The sequence below is a fragment of the Paroedura picta genome, chromosome 13 (assembly GCF_049243985.1).
Source record: "Paroedura picta isolate Pp20150507F chromosome 13, Ppicta_v3.0, whole genome shotgun sequence".
NCBI lineage: Eukaryota > Metazoa > Chordata > Lepidosauria > Squamata > Gekkonidae > Paroedura > Paroedura picta.
In genome coordinates, this window is record NC_135381.1 from 26,278,285 (window position 1) to 26,295,271 (window position 16,987).

The following is a 16,987-nucleotide window of genomic DNA, read 5'->3' on the forward strand; positions in this document are numbered from 1 at the left end:
ACCTTGAAATGGGAGAATTGCTGTTTTGAACCAGTCAGTTCACCAAACAGTGTAAATACAGTGGCTTCTTGGTTTGTGTAGAGTGACTGCATTCATCTGCTCAAATGCACTGGCACCCCTAAATTTTGTAGGGTTTCCCACAATTTGTTGTGGCTGAGACAATGAAAAGTTTTCTTGTAGTCAACAAAGCAGATGTAAACATCCTTCTGATATTCCTGTGATTTTACCAAAATCCAGTGCAGGTTTGCTATGTGATCAAGAGTGCCACACGCCATCGAAAGCCAGTGTGAACATCCTATGGTACAGCTCTTAAACATGGTATAAGGATACATAATTGGCCTACTTCATACATAATTCATTTAAAACATTTTAATCCTTCTTTTCCTCTCAATTAGGGCCCTTAAGGCAGCAAACAGTTGAAAACACATTCAAATCTACTATATATAATTCTTAACTTGGCGCCAGTGAGGATTAAACAAACAAACAAACAAACAAACAATGAGGCTAAGTTGACACGGGGGATATTTTCCTTCAAAGCTGAAGGGGTGCATGAGTTTACAGAATACAGAAAACCAAAAATAAATAAAGGACTCGGTGGACTCAAATGCTGTGTTGGGGATAGAGAAAGGCTTCTAGCACCACAAGGGTCAGTTGGCTGGAAGGGCTGGCACTGCGAGCAGAAGGGGAAACAGCAGCCACTGCAACTGCTATTTGCAGCAAGGGGGTGGGGAATAGGATTCCCTCCACAAATCCTCCACTTGTTTATTAGATAACATCAACTAAAGACATCGACAGTAAGGAGGGTCAGTGAGGGAACATAAACAAAAAAGTCTTTACTCATAGCAGAATGACAAAGGGGGACAGCTTTTTTTTAATTAATTAATTTCCTTTTTTTATTTAGTAAAACATTTCTACTCCACCTTCCTTTATAGTTCCATAATTTGGGTGCCACAACCGAAATGCCCTTTCTTTGGTTGCCACCCATTTCACCTCAGATTGTGCATCCCAAAGCGGTCCATAATGGTCATCTAGGTTCATATGGGAGCAGACAATCAGGCATGTTGATCACAAGTAATATAGAGTAGAAACTTATGTGAGTATATACCTTAAGGAGAACACCATCTGATCTATCCTCATGTGGGCCTAACCAACAGATTACTTTCCCTCACTTGGGGAGGCCAGGGCTGGTAGTCAGGAAGCTGGCAAGAAGTTTAGCCAGGTGTCAAGGACTTTTTAGGGATATCATCTGCATTTGCATTTTTAATGGGTTGAATTTTTTGTCGGTTTACACAGAAATTCGGCTCTTCAAATTGCTCCCTCACTTGCCCGGCAGCAAAGGAATCCCCAGAAAACCAGTTTTCATTTTTTTTAATGGGGTCTAATTCAGGGCTGCGAAATGCAGAAAAAAATGCAATTGTTTTATTCCTCGCACCCACCAGTATGAACCATTTGGGCAAGCCCATTTCCTTGTTGCTATCCTTCTTCCCTCCATTCCCAGCAGTGTTGTAATGTTATAACTCCATTTAAAAAAGAAGAAATACATTTGGGACACATTGGGGGAAGGGGGAGGTTATTAAGGGCACAAAATGGTAGGATTAAGGGAGATTTTCCATTTTTGGAAAAGGGAAGGGAGAAAAGCATGATGGGACACTGCCTCTGTCGGACTCAGCAGGAAAAGCATGTTGCATATTTCAGTCTGGGAAATAAGAGGAGGAAAACCCAAATGTGGAAAAGCTAGAGTCGACTTGCAGCATCCAAAGGAAATCTAAAGTGAGGCTAAAACAAGGTTTGTCTCCTAATGCAGAAACGGTCAAGGAGACAGAAGGAAAACTCAGAGCCTGCATTTGAATAACAAGTTGGCCAGAATGAGAAACCAAGTCAGCATCAGTGGGACGGGACTAGACTGGATCTTTGAGTCACTTTAAAAAATAATAAGATATACTTTATTATATTTGAGTCACTTGATCTCTGCTGGGCAGGGAGATTCAATATCACCTTGCAACCAACTGTAGTGGTTGTGTAGCAGTGCAGCCACAATTGGGCCAGCATATACTTTCAGCTGCAGGCTGCCTTAATATAATACAGAGTATTCAGAGTGCTGTTTAGTACCCCGGCATCTTAGAGGAGAGAACTGTAGAAGAAACAAGTTGTATACTAATTGCAACCTAACCCCATGCTTAAAGCATTGAAAGCTTGTAAAATATAAACATTGGTTACAGTTGAGAACAAAAAAAATTATCTCACATAAAAGGTCCCATAGGAGATGCAATGATGGACCGAGGTCAGGCAGTGGCATATCAGACTCATGACCTCGACCTTTTCATTTATTCACTTGTCAGTCTCTCTGCCCTTGGAGCAGAGGTGGTTTGGATTGGAAGCATGTACAGCATTTATAGACGTCTTTGCATTTTAAAGTTCTCTTGGGTTCAGTTAAAGGTGCATTCAATTCATTTCAAAAGAAAATCGCCTGACCTTCGTGGTCTCCACTGTGTGTGTTTAGAAGTACTTTTAAGCTTTAAATGGGCTCCATTGAGTGAAGCTCTAAAACACATCCTTCATTCTGAGCACAAAATCAAACCCATCAACCTAAAATTAAGCCGTTGCATTGGGTCAATTTAAGACAAGCTGTGGCCAGTGGGCTGAGCTCATCCAGGAATGAGTAGAGAAATTGGCTTAGTACATATAACATGCCAACCATCTTTGCCAATGCCAACATTGATGCAAAAGCTAGATAAGTTTTGCACAAAAGATTCGAAGCCCTGCCAAATTAAGAAGTCTTGGGGAGGGGAGGTACATATCAACAATTGTCAGTTGTAATGCACAGGAGTGCTGATGGTGGGGAGATGGGGACTGGAGGGACATAATGCAAGGGCCAAGTCAGCTAGAGGGCACATGAAACCGGTATCATGCTGTATTCATGGGATGAATTTTAAAGTTCTTTTCTAATGATGTTCTGAGATACTAGGGGTACAGAGAAGGTACAGAGATACCTTCAGAGAAGGTTCAGAGGTTCAGAGATACTAGGGGTACAGAGAATTTGTCCATGGAAGGATTCAAAATTGCATTAAAATCCCCGGCAACAAATATTCCAATGTCTGCTATCTCAGAGTGTTGTGGAAAAAAAACCTCTTAATAAAATTTGTCCTTTGCATTATTGCGAGCATAGCCAAAATAAACTTTTGTCCATCCGGCAAATGGATATTTAAAATGGAAAAATGGTCTTCCGGATCTTGCAGGAACATGTCTACCTTCATGTTGGGATTCGAAACACATGTCACTTCTTCACTAAGGCTGATGCAGCAAACTCTTTTCCTAGTTTTTTAGTCTCTAAGATTTTTAGATGCTTATGTTTGACATGAGTTTCTTGTACACAGACAGCCCCAAGTTTTTAAAGTTGATTAAAATTTTTGGTTCTTTTAGCAGATGCATTTAAGCCGCTAACGTTTACGGGTTTAATTTCTCCATAGTGTTGTGCAGTCCCGGCAGCACCTTGTGGTTCTGGTTATACTGCAGGTTGTTGTGATCTTGTCTCCTGCCCTGAGGCTCTTTGTTGTTTCCACTGTGGCCAGGGCTGGAGTTCTCCTTGAGGTATTGGGGCAGACTCTTGAGATAGGTGGTCAGCTAGTTCTTGTGCTTGCTGAACCATCTGAATAACTTTCCTCCCTTTCGGCAAGATCCCTTCCAAAACAAAAGGAATCTTCCAAAAATATCTTATGTCTTTGCAGATTAAGATGTGGTGTAAAAAAATGAAATTGTGCTGTTTTCCATAAGGTATCAATGGGTAAGTCTTAAAAAATGTGGACCTCTTGCCCAGCAAGCTTCAGTGGGTCAATACAAATTTTCTGCAGAAGAGCGTTTCTCACCAGTTTGCTGTCAAAACTTATCAATATGTCTCTTGGTTGATTTTTGTGGGCTGAATGTAGCAGTGGATTGATGAACTATAGAACATCATACAAATGCTTACATTGAATGTGGTTACATAAAGCCAGTTGAACAATCCAAAGGGTTGTGAAATTGTGTCATTCATTTACTAAATATTAGAATTCAAGATTTGTAATCATCCTTTCATTTTATAATGGATTTCTTAAAAATAATATATCAGATCCCCCCTCTGCTTTCAATTTTAATAATACACAGATTTAAAATTAATGCCACAATGAACAAAAAAAAAGAAATTGTATGTTGTATTATACAGAAACTTGTATTTCTAAAAAACACATTTATTTTGGATTATGTCATTTCGTCAGTTAATCTTTATGAGATCATGGAAGAGTTCACTGCAACTTCATGCTCCATTGCCGTTGCGCATGGCTGTGTATTTGCAGAGACAATGTGCACACATCAGGGAATCATCATCATGTGGACATGACCTCAGAGATATGTGACAGGGTGAATGAACTGTAATAGTATCATTTTTAAAACCTGGTGCTTAAAGAAGTATTTCACTTATTCTCTCTGTGTGGGGATTATAAACTTTTCTGTCCCCGTTTTTTTTTACTTTTAACCTCAGGAAAAAAGACAGAATTTCCCACACACACACCCCTTGAGTATTTAGAACTCACAGACCAAGGTCATGCATCTCTATAACAAGAACAAATAACCCTCTTTGGGAGGGGCTCTGTTTCTGTGCGCTGAGATCTCCACCTAGAGTTTTTTTTCCCTAAAACAGTGCCTGTTATACAGCAGCAACAGAAATTAATTAATGAAATCCATCTGCATAAGATTCCAGGAGCTTCTGCCTGTCTGAGTATCAATACTGATTCTGATTTAGGATTGCTAAGGATTGGGAAATACCTGGAGATTTTTTTTTGCGGGGGGGGGGTCGAAACTGGGGAGGGCAGGGTTTGGGGAGGGGTGAGTCCTCAACATGGGATAATGCCCATGTTGGAAAAAGCAGCCCATGTTGGAAAAAGTAGAGAGGGAGGAAACCTTCTGAGAGCTAAAGATGCAGATAGCTGTTTCAGTCTAGCTGCTTCTTCCAGAGGTAGGTCACCATAGCCAGATCAGATCTGTACATGAATACAAAGGTAAAAATACCTGGGAACATTTGCCAGAGAATTCTCTTTTTTTTTCAGCACAGGGAAGAAACATTGGTGACATTTATTTGGTTAGCTTTTCAGTACCCCACTTTCCTCCTCCAGGGGGGCCCAAAGCAGTTTACCATAATCTCCTTGCTTCAGTTTTAATCAAACACCGACCTTATGTTAAGTTGAGTGTGCATGCATATACATCCACATATACACATGCACATCCACATATACACATACACACACACACATACGTACTTGCCTCTCACAGCCTCCCAGTCCTTTATAGTCTCCCCAACTATTGAAATTTAGACTGTTAGGTCTTTGGAGCAGGGCCGTTTATTTTTCCTGGCATTCTAGTGGGCAGAATAACACAGTGTAGTTCTAGGACTGTTTTTTCTCCCCCATCCAAAAAAAGCCTGGGAGCTATGAGTGGCTTGATGGAGCAGAGGAACATTGGAGATGATCAGTGAGAGAAGAAGGGGATGTTTTGCCTGCCAAGCTGCCCTCTAATAAGTAGTCCTGTGACGCTTTCAGACCCACAGGGAAAAGGTGCTGGGGCCCATATGATTTATCCCTCAAGTGCAAAAGCAGCCGGCATTCAACACTGACAAATATCTTGGGTTCAACTTCCTTTTTCCTTTCTGGATATGCAGGTCAATTTGGATCCATATGCTGTAGCCAATTTGCACTAGAAAAGAAAATCCTTAGGTAGAAACAGTGGCCAAGTTACATGGATCGTGTATCTCCACCCTCAGTTAAGTCCCCCCGGCTTGGTTCTGAGGAACTAGTTGTGCATGCACTAGTCTCTGCTGAGCAGCGCACTTCCTCTTCTGCTAAAACTTCCAGTTGTGCAAGATCAGTGGTTTATCAACACGCCCCCCTGCAAATGGAAATGCTAGTTGAAGAGGAAACACACCCTGTGGCAGAGACGATCTAGCATGCGCAGACATGTATGCTGCTGAAGCTACTCTGCATAAAGAGATGGAAGCCTAACTCAATTTCATTCCTTAGAGCAGGGGTAGTCAAACTGTGGCCCTCCAGATGTCCATGGACTACAATTCCCAGGAGCCCCTGCCAGCAAATGCTGGCAGGGGCTCCTGGGAATTGTAGTCCATGGATATCTGGAGGGCCGCAGTTTGACTACCCATGCCTTAGAGATTTAACCATCCATAAGGTGCAGAGAATTCAGCCATTCTGCTGGAGCTACACAGCTCTGAGTACTGTAAGTGCCTGGATAGAAGACCCCCTATGACCACTGCCTTGTGCTCCACAGGCGGGGGGCTATGGGGGGGACCGGATACAAATGTAATTATTGTTCATATTCTTCCATTTCTGAAATGTCAACTCAGGGACTGCTTCAGAAGGTATAAACTCAGAATTGTCAGAGCACAACACGCACCTTAACACACAGGTGTAGAATCCACTGTCCTGAACCTCTGCTGTGTGAAGCCATATTGAGTCTTCATCTTTGCTCATCCTCACTTCAGAGAAGATAATGGGCTCTTCCAAGTCTCCTCTGTTTTTATACCACATGAGTCGAAGGCCTGCGCTCTGAGCCATGCTGTAGTTTGTCCTGATATAGCTGTAGAAAAGGGCGCATCTCATTCGGACTGGTTCACCTGCCAAAGCCATATATTTCTTGAGATCCACTAGCCAATCGATGCAACCATCAACTGAAAGGAAAAGGAAAAGAAGAATTATTGAGGGAAATCAGAAACAAAGGACACAAGTGTTAAAACAGTGAAATGAAATAACTAAACCGATGCATACAAAATAACACCGTTGGATTTGGGGCTTTTCTGTCTCAGACCATTGCTTTGGGCGAAGGTAATATTCAATGCAAGGTCTGAATATGTAGCAAGTTAGCATTTCACAGTAAAAAAAGGAGAATCTATCCAGTTTCCTAATGTTCTAGTCCAGTGGTCCCCAACCCTTTTATCACCGGGGACCGGTCAACGTTTGACAATTATACTGAGGCCCGGGGGGGGGGAGTCTTTTGCTGAGTGACATTGCCGTCGCCGCCACCACCTAAGCCCCTGCTCCACTTGTTTTCCTGCCACCACCCCTGAGTTCCCACCGCCCACTGGGGGGTGCTGCCAGCAGGATCATCCATCCTCATACTCTTAGATCTGTCAGCTGCATTTGATGTGGCCGACCATGAGCTGCTAGCCTACCACTTTGTCGCAACCAGATTGCGGATTGAGGGATTGCGCGGCAATGGCTGGTCTCCTTTTCCAGGACCGGATGCAAAGGGTTGCTGTAGGGGATGAGTTATCGGACCCTCTTGGGGTCCCGTGTGGAGTGCCACAGGGAGTGATTCTCTCCCCATGTTGTTCAACATCTATATGCGCGTTTCAGCACAGTTGGTCCAGGGTTACGGGCTAGACTGTCACCAATTTGCGGATGACACCCAGCTCTATCTCCTTATGGATGGCCAGCCGGACTCCCCCTCAGATCCATCTGCAAGTTGTTTGGAAGCAGTGGCTGGATGGCTCAGGCAGAGCTATCTGAAACTCAATCCCCCCCCCCCCCCAAGTCCTGTGGCTAGGAAGAAGAGGCCAGGATCAGGAAGCACACCTCCTATGCCTAGATGGGGTGCAATTAACTCCTGCATTACAAGGAACATGGGAGTGATTTTTGATGCCTTCCTTTCTATGGAGGCTCAAATCACTAAGGTCGCCCAGATGGTGTTTTTCCATCTACGCCAAGTACAGCTACTAGTGTCCAACCTGTCTTCAGAACACCTGGCTGCTTTGATTTATGCAACAGTCACTTCCAGGTTACATTTATGTAACTCGCTCTACTTGGGCCTGCCCTTGGCTCCAATCTGGAAATTACAGCTGGTACAAAATGTGACTGTGAGGGTCCTCACTGGAACATCCTGGAGGACCAACAGCTAGCCGGTGTTGCATCACAGAATCATAGAATCATAGAGTTGGAAGGGACCTCATGGGTCATCTAGTCCAATCCCCTGCACTATGCACTCACAACCCTGTCGCTCATCCACTGTAACCTGCATCATCTTCATTGGTTACCAGTCGGTTTCAGGATTAAGTTCAAAGTATTGGTTTTAACCTTTAAGGCTATGCATGGCTTGGGCCCTATATATCTGCGTGACTGCTTATCTGCTTATGCCCCCTGCAGGGTTCTCTGCTCTGCAGGTATGAACTTGCTGGCTGTCCTGGGTCCCCAAGATGTTTTCTTGGCCTTGACTAAGGCCAGGGCTTTTTCGGACCTGACCTCAACCTGGTGAAATGAGCTCCTGGAGGAGATATGGGCCCTGTCAGAGTTGTCAGCTTTCTGCAGAGCCTGTAAGATGGAGCTCTTCTGCCAGGCGTATGGTTGAGGCCAGGGTGGGTGTCTTGGTGTTTCCAATGGAGGATCCCTTAGAGGTGGTTAGTCACCCTCACTCTTGATGTGAGAGTTCATTTGACCGAATGCTGAACAGGGAGTGGGAGTTAGAACTGATTTATATCACCCTCTTGAATGTTTTAATGTCAATGTTTATATTTTAATAGGTTTTATGGGTATCATATTGTATTGTTTTATTGAAAACTGCCACGAGACTATGGTAAGCGGCGGTATATAAATTCAAATATAAATAAATATATATAAAATAAGAAAGTGACGAGAAAATAAAGAAGCCCAAGTCCAACTAAAGCAGGAAAAAAACTGAGATAACATCAGGTTGAAAGCGCAGGAATGTGAAATTAAAAATCAGCCCTAGCCCTTATTTATTTAGGATCTGTATATGGATTGATTCCAGTGGCTTCCATTTGGCCCAGGATCAAAGCTCAATGCAAAAAAAGTGTTTTTCCATTTTTGGTGTAAAGGTACAAAAATGGCTTGAGGGGAGGGGGGACATTTTCTAGTAACCGGTCCAACAGCTAAAAACAAGCTCATTTTTTCTTTTCTGAGAAAATGTAGGAAAAGCACATGTTGTCACAAAAACTTAAAAGAAAATGCATAGAAATAAATCACAACTGCAAATGAATTATACTTAAAGTGATTTTCTATTCTTGTCCATGTTAAGTTGCAATGATAATTAAAAAGCAATGGTTTACCATCTCAGTTTTAACACAAACACTAAAAGCAATTATTATAGAGTAAAGAGAGATCCGCTCATTCCCAGAGCCTCTTTAGACTTTCATTATCTCCGCCTCCAAGATGCTCCATTCTTAATTTGTAATTCAAGTGCTTTTGCTTCAGCCACTTGACCCAATTGACCAGTTGAATTATTGCAATTCTCTGCCTGAAGAGCATTCCAGACAGCATGTGATCCCAAATCAACATCTATTTCTCTAATTAGCTGTGTTTCTCGTAAAATAATGATTTATCGGTGACAAAATCCACACCTCGTCTAATCTTGATTTCACTGCAGCCCTCTGAGATATTCCTGCCAAACCAAACTCAAGTGTGTCAGTAAATTTACAGACAAAGAGACTATTTCTCAGAACACAATTTATAACTAGGATTGCCAACTCTGGGTTGGGAAATACCTGGAAAGTTTGGAGATGGAGGTGGAGGTGGGTGTGAGGATCTTCATTAGGCCAAAAAGTAAAATATTATTGTAGTACAAGTTTCATTTATTGAGCTGACCAAGTATACTCTTTCAAGGCATTGAGAGAACTGGGGTTTGGGGTACTGATATTTGCATGCATTTCCCCTGGAAAGTCTCTACAAAAGGCAGGCTTTTTACAGCCATAACGTTCTGACCCAGACTCCAAGACACCAGGGAGAGACAGGGGAAGGAAGGAGGGGAGAGATGGAATGCAGAGGGGGAAGGGAAAGCAGCATAAACCAAACATCAGAGGCAAGCTACTAATTAGTACTATGCCTAATACCATCCAAAGCAGCCATTTCCTCCAAAGGGAAGCCTGGTCCCACCTGGGGACTGGAATGCCTGTTTACAACAAGCCCCTTGCTCTTAGCAGACAGAGGGCAGGAAAAGACAACTTCATTATGCTTCATATTGAACTTTAGCCCACATTAGACTGTTTCCTTGTGCTTTAAGGATCTGCCTTCCTATGTTTCACAGGCTGGTGAAGAAATCTCTGCATTGTGACCCATTCCCATGTCACAAGAGGTCAGGATCATGAGCAAGGAGTCTAAGTTGCATCTTGTCAAAAACGCCCCGTTGTTTGTATGAGAGAAATTTGATGTGACAGGAGCCCCCATATGCCCCCATATGCTCACTTTCCTTGTGGCCTGTGCTATAGCAAGGAATTATATGACATCTAATGGCATCTAAGTAAGGGGACACCGTGGATCTGAGTATAGGGAGGAACCATGCTCAGTGCGGTATAATGCTATAGAGTCTACCCTCCAAAGTAACCATTTTCTCTAGGGAAACTAATCTTTGTAGTCTGTAGATCAAGTGGCAACCTTAGGTGGGACACTTATGCAAAGAGCAGAAGTTAGGGGTATGGCAGCTCTTTTCCAGACTAGCCAGGGTTAAGAAAAGGAATGATGCCTATCATACTAATATATATATTAGTGTGTGTGTGTATATATGTGTGTGTGTGTTATTTTAAACATTTGTTGTTGTTGTTGTTGTTGTTATGTGCGAAGTCGTGTCCGACCCATCGCGACCCCATGGACAATGATCCTCCAGGCCTTCCTGTCCTCTACCATTCCCCGGAGTCCATTTAAGTTTGCACCTACTGCTTCAGTGACTCCATCCAGCCACCTCATTCTCTGTCGTCCCCTTCTTCTTTTGCCCTCAATCGCTCCCAGCATTAGGCTCTTCTCCAGGGAGTCCTTCCTTCTCATGAGGTGGCCAAAGTATTTGAGTTTCATCTTCAGGATCTGGCCTTCTAAAGAGCAGTCAGGGTTGATCTCCTCTAGGACTGACCGGTTTGTTCGCCTTGCAGTCCAAGGGACTCGCAAGAGTCTTCTCCAGCACCAGAGTTCAAAAGCCTCAATTCTTTGACGCTCGGCCTTCCTTATGGTCCAACTTTCGCAGCCATACATTGCAACTGGGAAGACCATAGCCTTGACTAAACGCACTTTTGTTGGCAGGGTGATGTCTCTGCTTTTTAGGATGCTGTCTAGATTTGCCATAGCTTTCCTCCCCAGGAGCAAGCGTCTTTTAATTTATTTGCTGCAGTCCCCATCTGCAGTGATCTTGGAGCCCAGGAAAATAAAATCTGTCACTACCTCCATTTCTTCCCCATCTATTTGCCAGGAATTGAGAGGGCCGGATGCCATGATCTTTGTTTTCTTGATGTTGAGTTTTAAACCAACTTTTGCACTCTCCTCCTTCACCCGCATCAACAGGCTCTTTAGTTCCTCTTCACTTTCTGCCATTAGAGTAGTATCATCTGCATATCTGAGGTTGTTGATATTTCTCCCTGCAATCTTGATCCCAATTTGTGACTCCTCTAATCCCGCATTTCTCATTATGTGCTCTGCATACAAGTTAAATAGGCAAGGCGACAGTATACAGCCTTGCCGAACTCCTTTCTCAATTTTGAACCAGTCAGTGATTCCATGTTCAGTTCTCACTGTTGCTTCTTGACCTGCATATAAATTTCTCAAGAGACAAATAAGATGCTCTGGTATTCCCATCTCTTTAAGAACTTGCCACAATTTATTGTGCTCCACACAATCAAAGGCTTTAGCATAGTCAATGAAGCAGAAGTAGATGTTCTTCTGGTACTCCCTAGCTTTCTCCATGATCCAGCGTATGTTGGCAATTTGATCTCTAGTTCCTCTGCCTCTTCGAAATCCTGCCTGTACTTCTGGAAGTTCTCGGTCCACATATTGCTGGAGCCTAGCTTGTAGGATTTTGAGCATAACTTTGCTAGCATGAGAAATTAGTGCAATGGTGCGGTAGTTTGAACATTCTTTGGCATTGCCCTTCTTTGGGATTGGAATGTAAACTGACCTTTTCCAATCCTGTGGCCATTGTTGAGTTTTCCAAATTTGCTGGCATATTGAGTGTAGCACTTTTACTGCATCGTCCTTTAAGATTTTGAATAGTTCAACTGGAATGCTGTCACCACCACTAGCTTTATTGTTGCTCAGACTTCCTAAGGCCCATTTGACTTCACATTCCAGGATGTCTGGCTCCAGGTCAGTAACTACCCCACTGTGGTCATCAGGGATGTTAAGCTCGCTCTTGTATAGTTGTTCTGTATAATTTTGCCACCTTTGTTTAATCTCTTCTGCTTCTGTGAGGTCCCTACCATTTTGGTCCCTTATCATACCCATCTTTGCATGAAACGTTCTCTTTATATCTCCAATTTTCTTGAAAAGATCTCTGGTCCTCCCCATTCTATTGTTTTCTTCTATTTGTTTGCACTGTTCATTTAAGAAGGCATTCTTATCTCTTCTAGCTTTTCTCTGGAATTCTGCATTCAATTGGGTGTATCTTTCTCTTTCTCCCTTGCCTTTCACTCCCCTTCTCTCCTTAGCTATTTGTAAAGCTTCCTCAGACAGCCATTTTGATTTCTTGCATTTCTTTTTCTTTGGGATGGTTTTAGTTGCTACCTCTTGTACAATGTCGCGAACCTCCGTCCATAGTTCTTCAGGCACTCTATCAGATCTAATTCCTTAAATCTATTTGTCACCTCTACTGTGTATTCGTCGGGGATATGATTTAGTTCATACCTGAGTGGCCTAGTGCTTTCCCCTACTTTCTTCAATTTAAGCCTAAATTTTGCAACAAGAAGCTCATGATCTGAACCACAATCAGCTCCTGGTCTTGTTTTTATTGACTGGATAGAACTTTTCCATCTTTGGCTGCAGAGCACATAGTCAATCTGATTTCTGTGTTGACCATCTGGTGATGTCCATGTGTAGAGTCGTCTCTTGGGTTGTTGGAAAAGAGTGTTTGCTATGACCATTGTATTCTCTTGACAAAATTCTACCAGCCTGTGCCCTGCTTCATTTTGTACTCCAAGGCCAAACTTGCCTGTTATCCCGGTTATCTTTTGGCTTCCTACTTTAGCATTCCAATCCCCCATGATGATAAGCACATCATTTTTTGGCGTTGCTTCTAGAAGGTGTTGTAGGGCTTCATAGAACTGATCAACTTCATCCTCTTCAGCAGCAGTGGTTGGAGCATAGACCTGGATCACTGTGATGTTGAATGGTTTGCCTTGGATTCGAACTGAGATCATTCTGTCATTTTGGGGATTGTATCCCAAGACTGCTCTTCCTACTCTCTTATTGATTATGAAGGCTACTCCATTTCTTCTGCGAGATTCTTGTCCACAGTAGTATATCTGATGGTCATCTGAATTAAATTCACCCATTCCTGTCCATTTTAGTTCACTGATTCCTAAAATGTCGATGTTCAGTCTTGTCATTTCTTCTTTGACCACGTCCAGCTTGCCTTGATTCATGGATCTGACGTTCCAGGTTCCTATGGAATAAAAATCTTTACAGCATCGGACTGTCTTTTCGCCACCAGTTACTTCCACAACTGAGCGTCCTTTCGGCTTTGGCCCAGTCGCTTCATTCATTCTGGCGCTACTCGTACTAGCCGTCTGCTCATCCCCAGTAGCATATTGGACACCTTCCGACCTGAGGGCCTCATCTTCCGGCGTCATATCGTTATGCCTATTGGAACTGTCCATAGAGTTTTCATGGCAAAGGTACTGGAGTGGTTTGCCATTTCCTTCTCCAGTGGATCACCTTTTGTCAGAGCTCTCAGCTATGACCTGTCCGTCTTGGGTGACCCTGCACGGCATAGCTCATAGCTTCACTGAACTACGCAAGCCCCCTTGCCACAACAAGGCAGCGATCCTTGAAGGGGGATTTTAAACATATATATATATATATATATATATATATATATATATATATATATATATATATATATATATGTTTATTATTTATTTGTCAAATGTAGCGCTCAGCATTATTTGTCTGCTTTTACACAGTCTCCCAAAGAGGTTCACATGAATTAAAAATAAGATTAAAATGACATCTTTAAGTTCAAGTGTGTCTTGGGGAGGTTCCCAAGGTACTAGGCTCTGGAGAGGGGAAACATTTCTCTGTCTCTTTCACAGTGATGGAATTGTGGGTTTTTTTTTGGGGGGGAACCCCCATGAAGAGTCACTAATGACTGCCAGTAAGTTCCACATACATTTTCTACAAAAAACAAAAACAAAACTCAGCATGTCTAGATTGCTTTATAAAAGGATTATACAAACTAATCCAGGACTCATCTACTAGCAATTATTAGCTGTGATAGGCAAACGCTGCTGTGGAAAAAGTAGGAAACCCTCATGGTTGCTGGTATGCCCATCAAGGCCTCTTAATGGGTGATGCTGGAAATGCTGTAGAGGAACTTTGGTTTAAGCCAGCAGGGCTAGTCTTAACAACTGCACAAGGTATCTTAGATGGGAAAATGGTCTGACTCAAGGCCATCCAATATTTTGTATCTGACCTGACAACAAAGTGAGAGTATTTGAAGGGGGTGGGAACTGTTTGGTATTTCACCAACATGAGAAATTACTTCTGACATGAAACTAGAAGTGAGATTGCTGTATCAGGATGACACTGTAGGATTCACCTAAAACTCTATGGTCAAACTCCATTTCGAGCAGCAGAGCAGAATGCCTTCCCATCTGAGAAGGTATTTAAACTTAGTAATTCGAATTTACTAGTGTTCCTAGTTAGTAGTCCAAGTTCAAAACAGTACTCTCTTCCATCTGCATCAATCAACCCACATTCATACTTCACAGAATGCTACTTATTCTACCTTCCTACTATTTAAAATAATTCCATATATTCCCAAATAGTACGATATCTGCAGTCCTATGCACCACTGAATTCACCAGGAATTGTTTCTGCACAGACCCATGTAGGCTCACACGGTTGCTGTACTAAGTTTCTTAAAATACTTCATTTATCTCTGAGCCAGTTCTCTTCAAAGGTTTTCTCTAGCTCTTAATTATTTTTCTTTAGTTACATTAAGCTCCTTTCAAATCCCTTCACATTCAGGCTTAGAAGACTAATTTCCAAATCATAGCATATCAAATTTAATTACACCGTGGTCACTTGAACCAAGCAAGTGAACCATATTGAAATGCATTTAGCACAGTATGGCTAAGTTTCCATTTCTAATGTGGACTTTGTCATGTAAGATTTCACAAAAGGTTAAGTTCAAGAGGTAGCAGATATGAACTGAAAACCGAATAACAAGCCATTTGTACAAAAATTAAATTCTTCATGGCAATGAACCACCAACAACAGGGTTTTTTTTCCAACTTCAGAAAACATAAGACTAAAGTATAAGCTCTAAGAAGTCTACAATGATGGTAGAAGTTGTTGACTGGCTAGGCATATTAATCAAAATGCTATTTTTGCTAACAGAGCAGGGTCCACATTTCTAATTCCCAAGTAATTCCCTTGCACACTGACTTGCACACAGAAACCCCTGCAATTTTTCCAGAGATTCAAGACGCATTTTAGATTTGGGACCAAGATCTAGTATTAGGATTGCTGTCTGGCATCCCTGGAGGTTTGGGACAAATGTGATGTCACTAAATGCATCCATGTCACTAGTTGAGTGAATTCCAGATCAGTTTTAAGCTGCTGGTTCTAACATTTATGACCTTATGCAGTCTCTTTTTTGGTACGTATAAATATAATAAGGACTTCTTTCCACCATCCACCTAGCAACTAACGTGTCACCTTTATACAGCTTTTGTTGTATTCATATTGGGCTAAGGGCTAAGTGGGTGGAGAGTACAAAGAAATAAATAAGAACAATTTCAGGGAATTACATTTTAAGAAACTGGGACATAGAAAGGCAATCGGACTGACCAAAACAAGGAAATGTTTAGATGGTTTATTTGAACACTTTATTAAAGGTAGGCTTTTTGATATAGCCTTAAGAAATCAAATCCAGCTAAACCTTTAAAGCAAGAAACAAACATGGTATACCCAGCTCAGTTTTTGGTTGAATGGGGTATGTGACCTTGGATTGTGTCAACAAAATCTGCGCAGTTTGACATTTAGGACATTTATTTGTATTGAAAGCACCCCTATTGTTATTTTCAAAAAGAGAGACCAAGAACAATTCATCATTTTCATGTTATTTCATAATAGATTTAAACTCTAGAAGGAACATGATGATAAATGCTCTCTCATAAAATCACCATCAAGTTCAGAATTTTCTGTAGGAGCAGAACAAAAGTAATGATTGTAACCAACTACTTGAGGAAACAGAATATGCAGAAGATTCTCATAGCACCACTGCAGAACTATGCCCTTCCACCCCACAGCAAGTATATTGGTTTCACAGCAATGTAACAGTTGATGAAAAAGACTATTTTCTGCCCAAGACACTGGAAAACTACACTACTGAAGTAAACAGATCAACAACAACAACAAGGCTTGGTGTTGTTGAAGTAAACAGATCAATGGAATAAGCTAAATGGGTGTGACTTTATTCTAGACTTACAAAGCGGTCTATATGTCCATACTCCTAGCTGTTAAGTTTACTCTTCTGTTCCTACTCTCAGCAGCAAGTCTTATTGTGAGGTTTCTGCAGATTGCCTAATACATGAATCTTTGACTTGGTGCAAAAGACTGAGTTTATTGAAAGCAAGCAAATTAACCTAAACAATTGCTTGTCAAAACTGAGGCAAAGCAATACAGGTTCAGCACATATCCCCACCTTTCTTTCGTTTGATAAGCCCCCTGCCAGACAGCTTATTGGTGGCTGGCAGGCAGGGGCAGGCAGCAAGTAACCCTGCCTCCACTGGGATGGTGGTTTCCCCTCTATTGAAGAAACCATCTTGCAACCCTAAGTACATTACAGCATCTACTTGTTTCACCAATCCCTACCAAATGTCCATGTTGCATCTGTGGACATTTCGAAGCTATGAGCTTGGAGCAAAGACTAGGATCCTGAACTCTTCTTAGGAATTCACCAGTTCCCAGGTTCTGACCAATCAATTACCGTATTTGCCGGCGTATAAGACGACTGGGCGTAT

General features: G+C 42.1%; 1 protein-coding gene across 9 annotated transcripts in view; it reads right to left on the bottom strand.

Moving 5' to 3' along the window:
• Window positions 1–16,987, bottom strand: part of IL1RAPL2 (interleukin 1 receptor accessory protein like 2) — a 592,622-nt gene that overhangs the window by 227,916 nt on the left and 347,719 nt on the right. For all 9 annotated transcript variants that reach the window (XM_077308260.1, XM_077308262.1, XM_077308257.1 and 6 more), the window contains one exon: window positions 6,430–6,703. In XM_077308260.1, coding sequence (XP_077164375.1) covers window positions 6,430–6,703 — 274 coding nt within the window. The remainder of the gene's footprint in view (window positions 1–6,429; window positions 6,704–16,987) is intronic.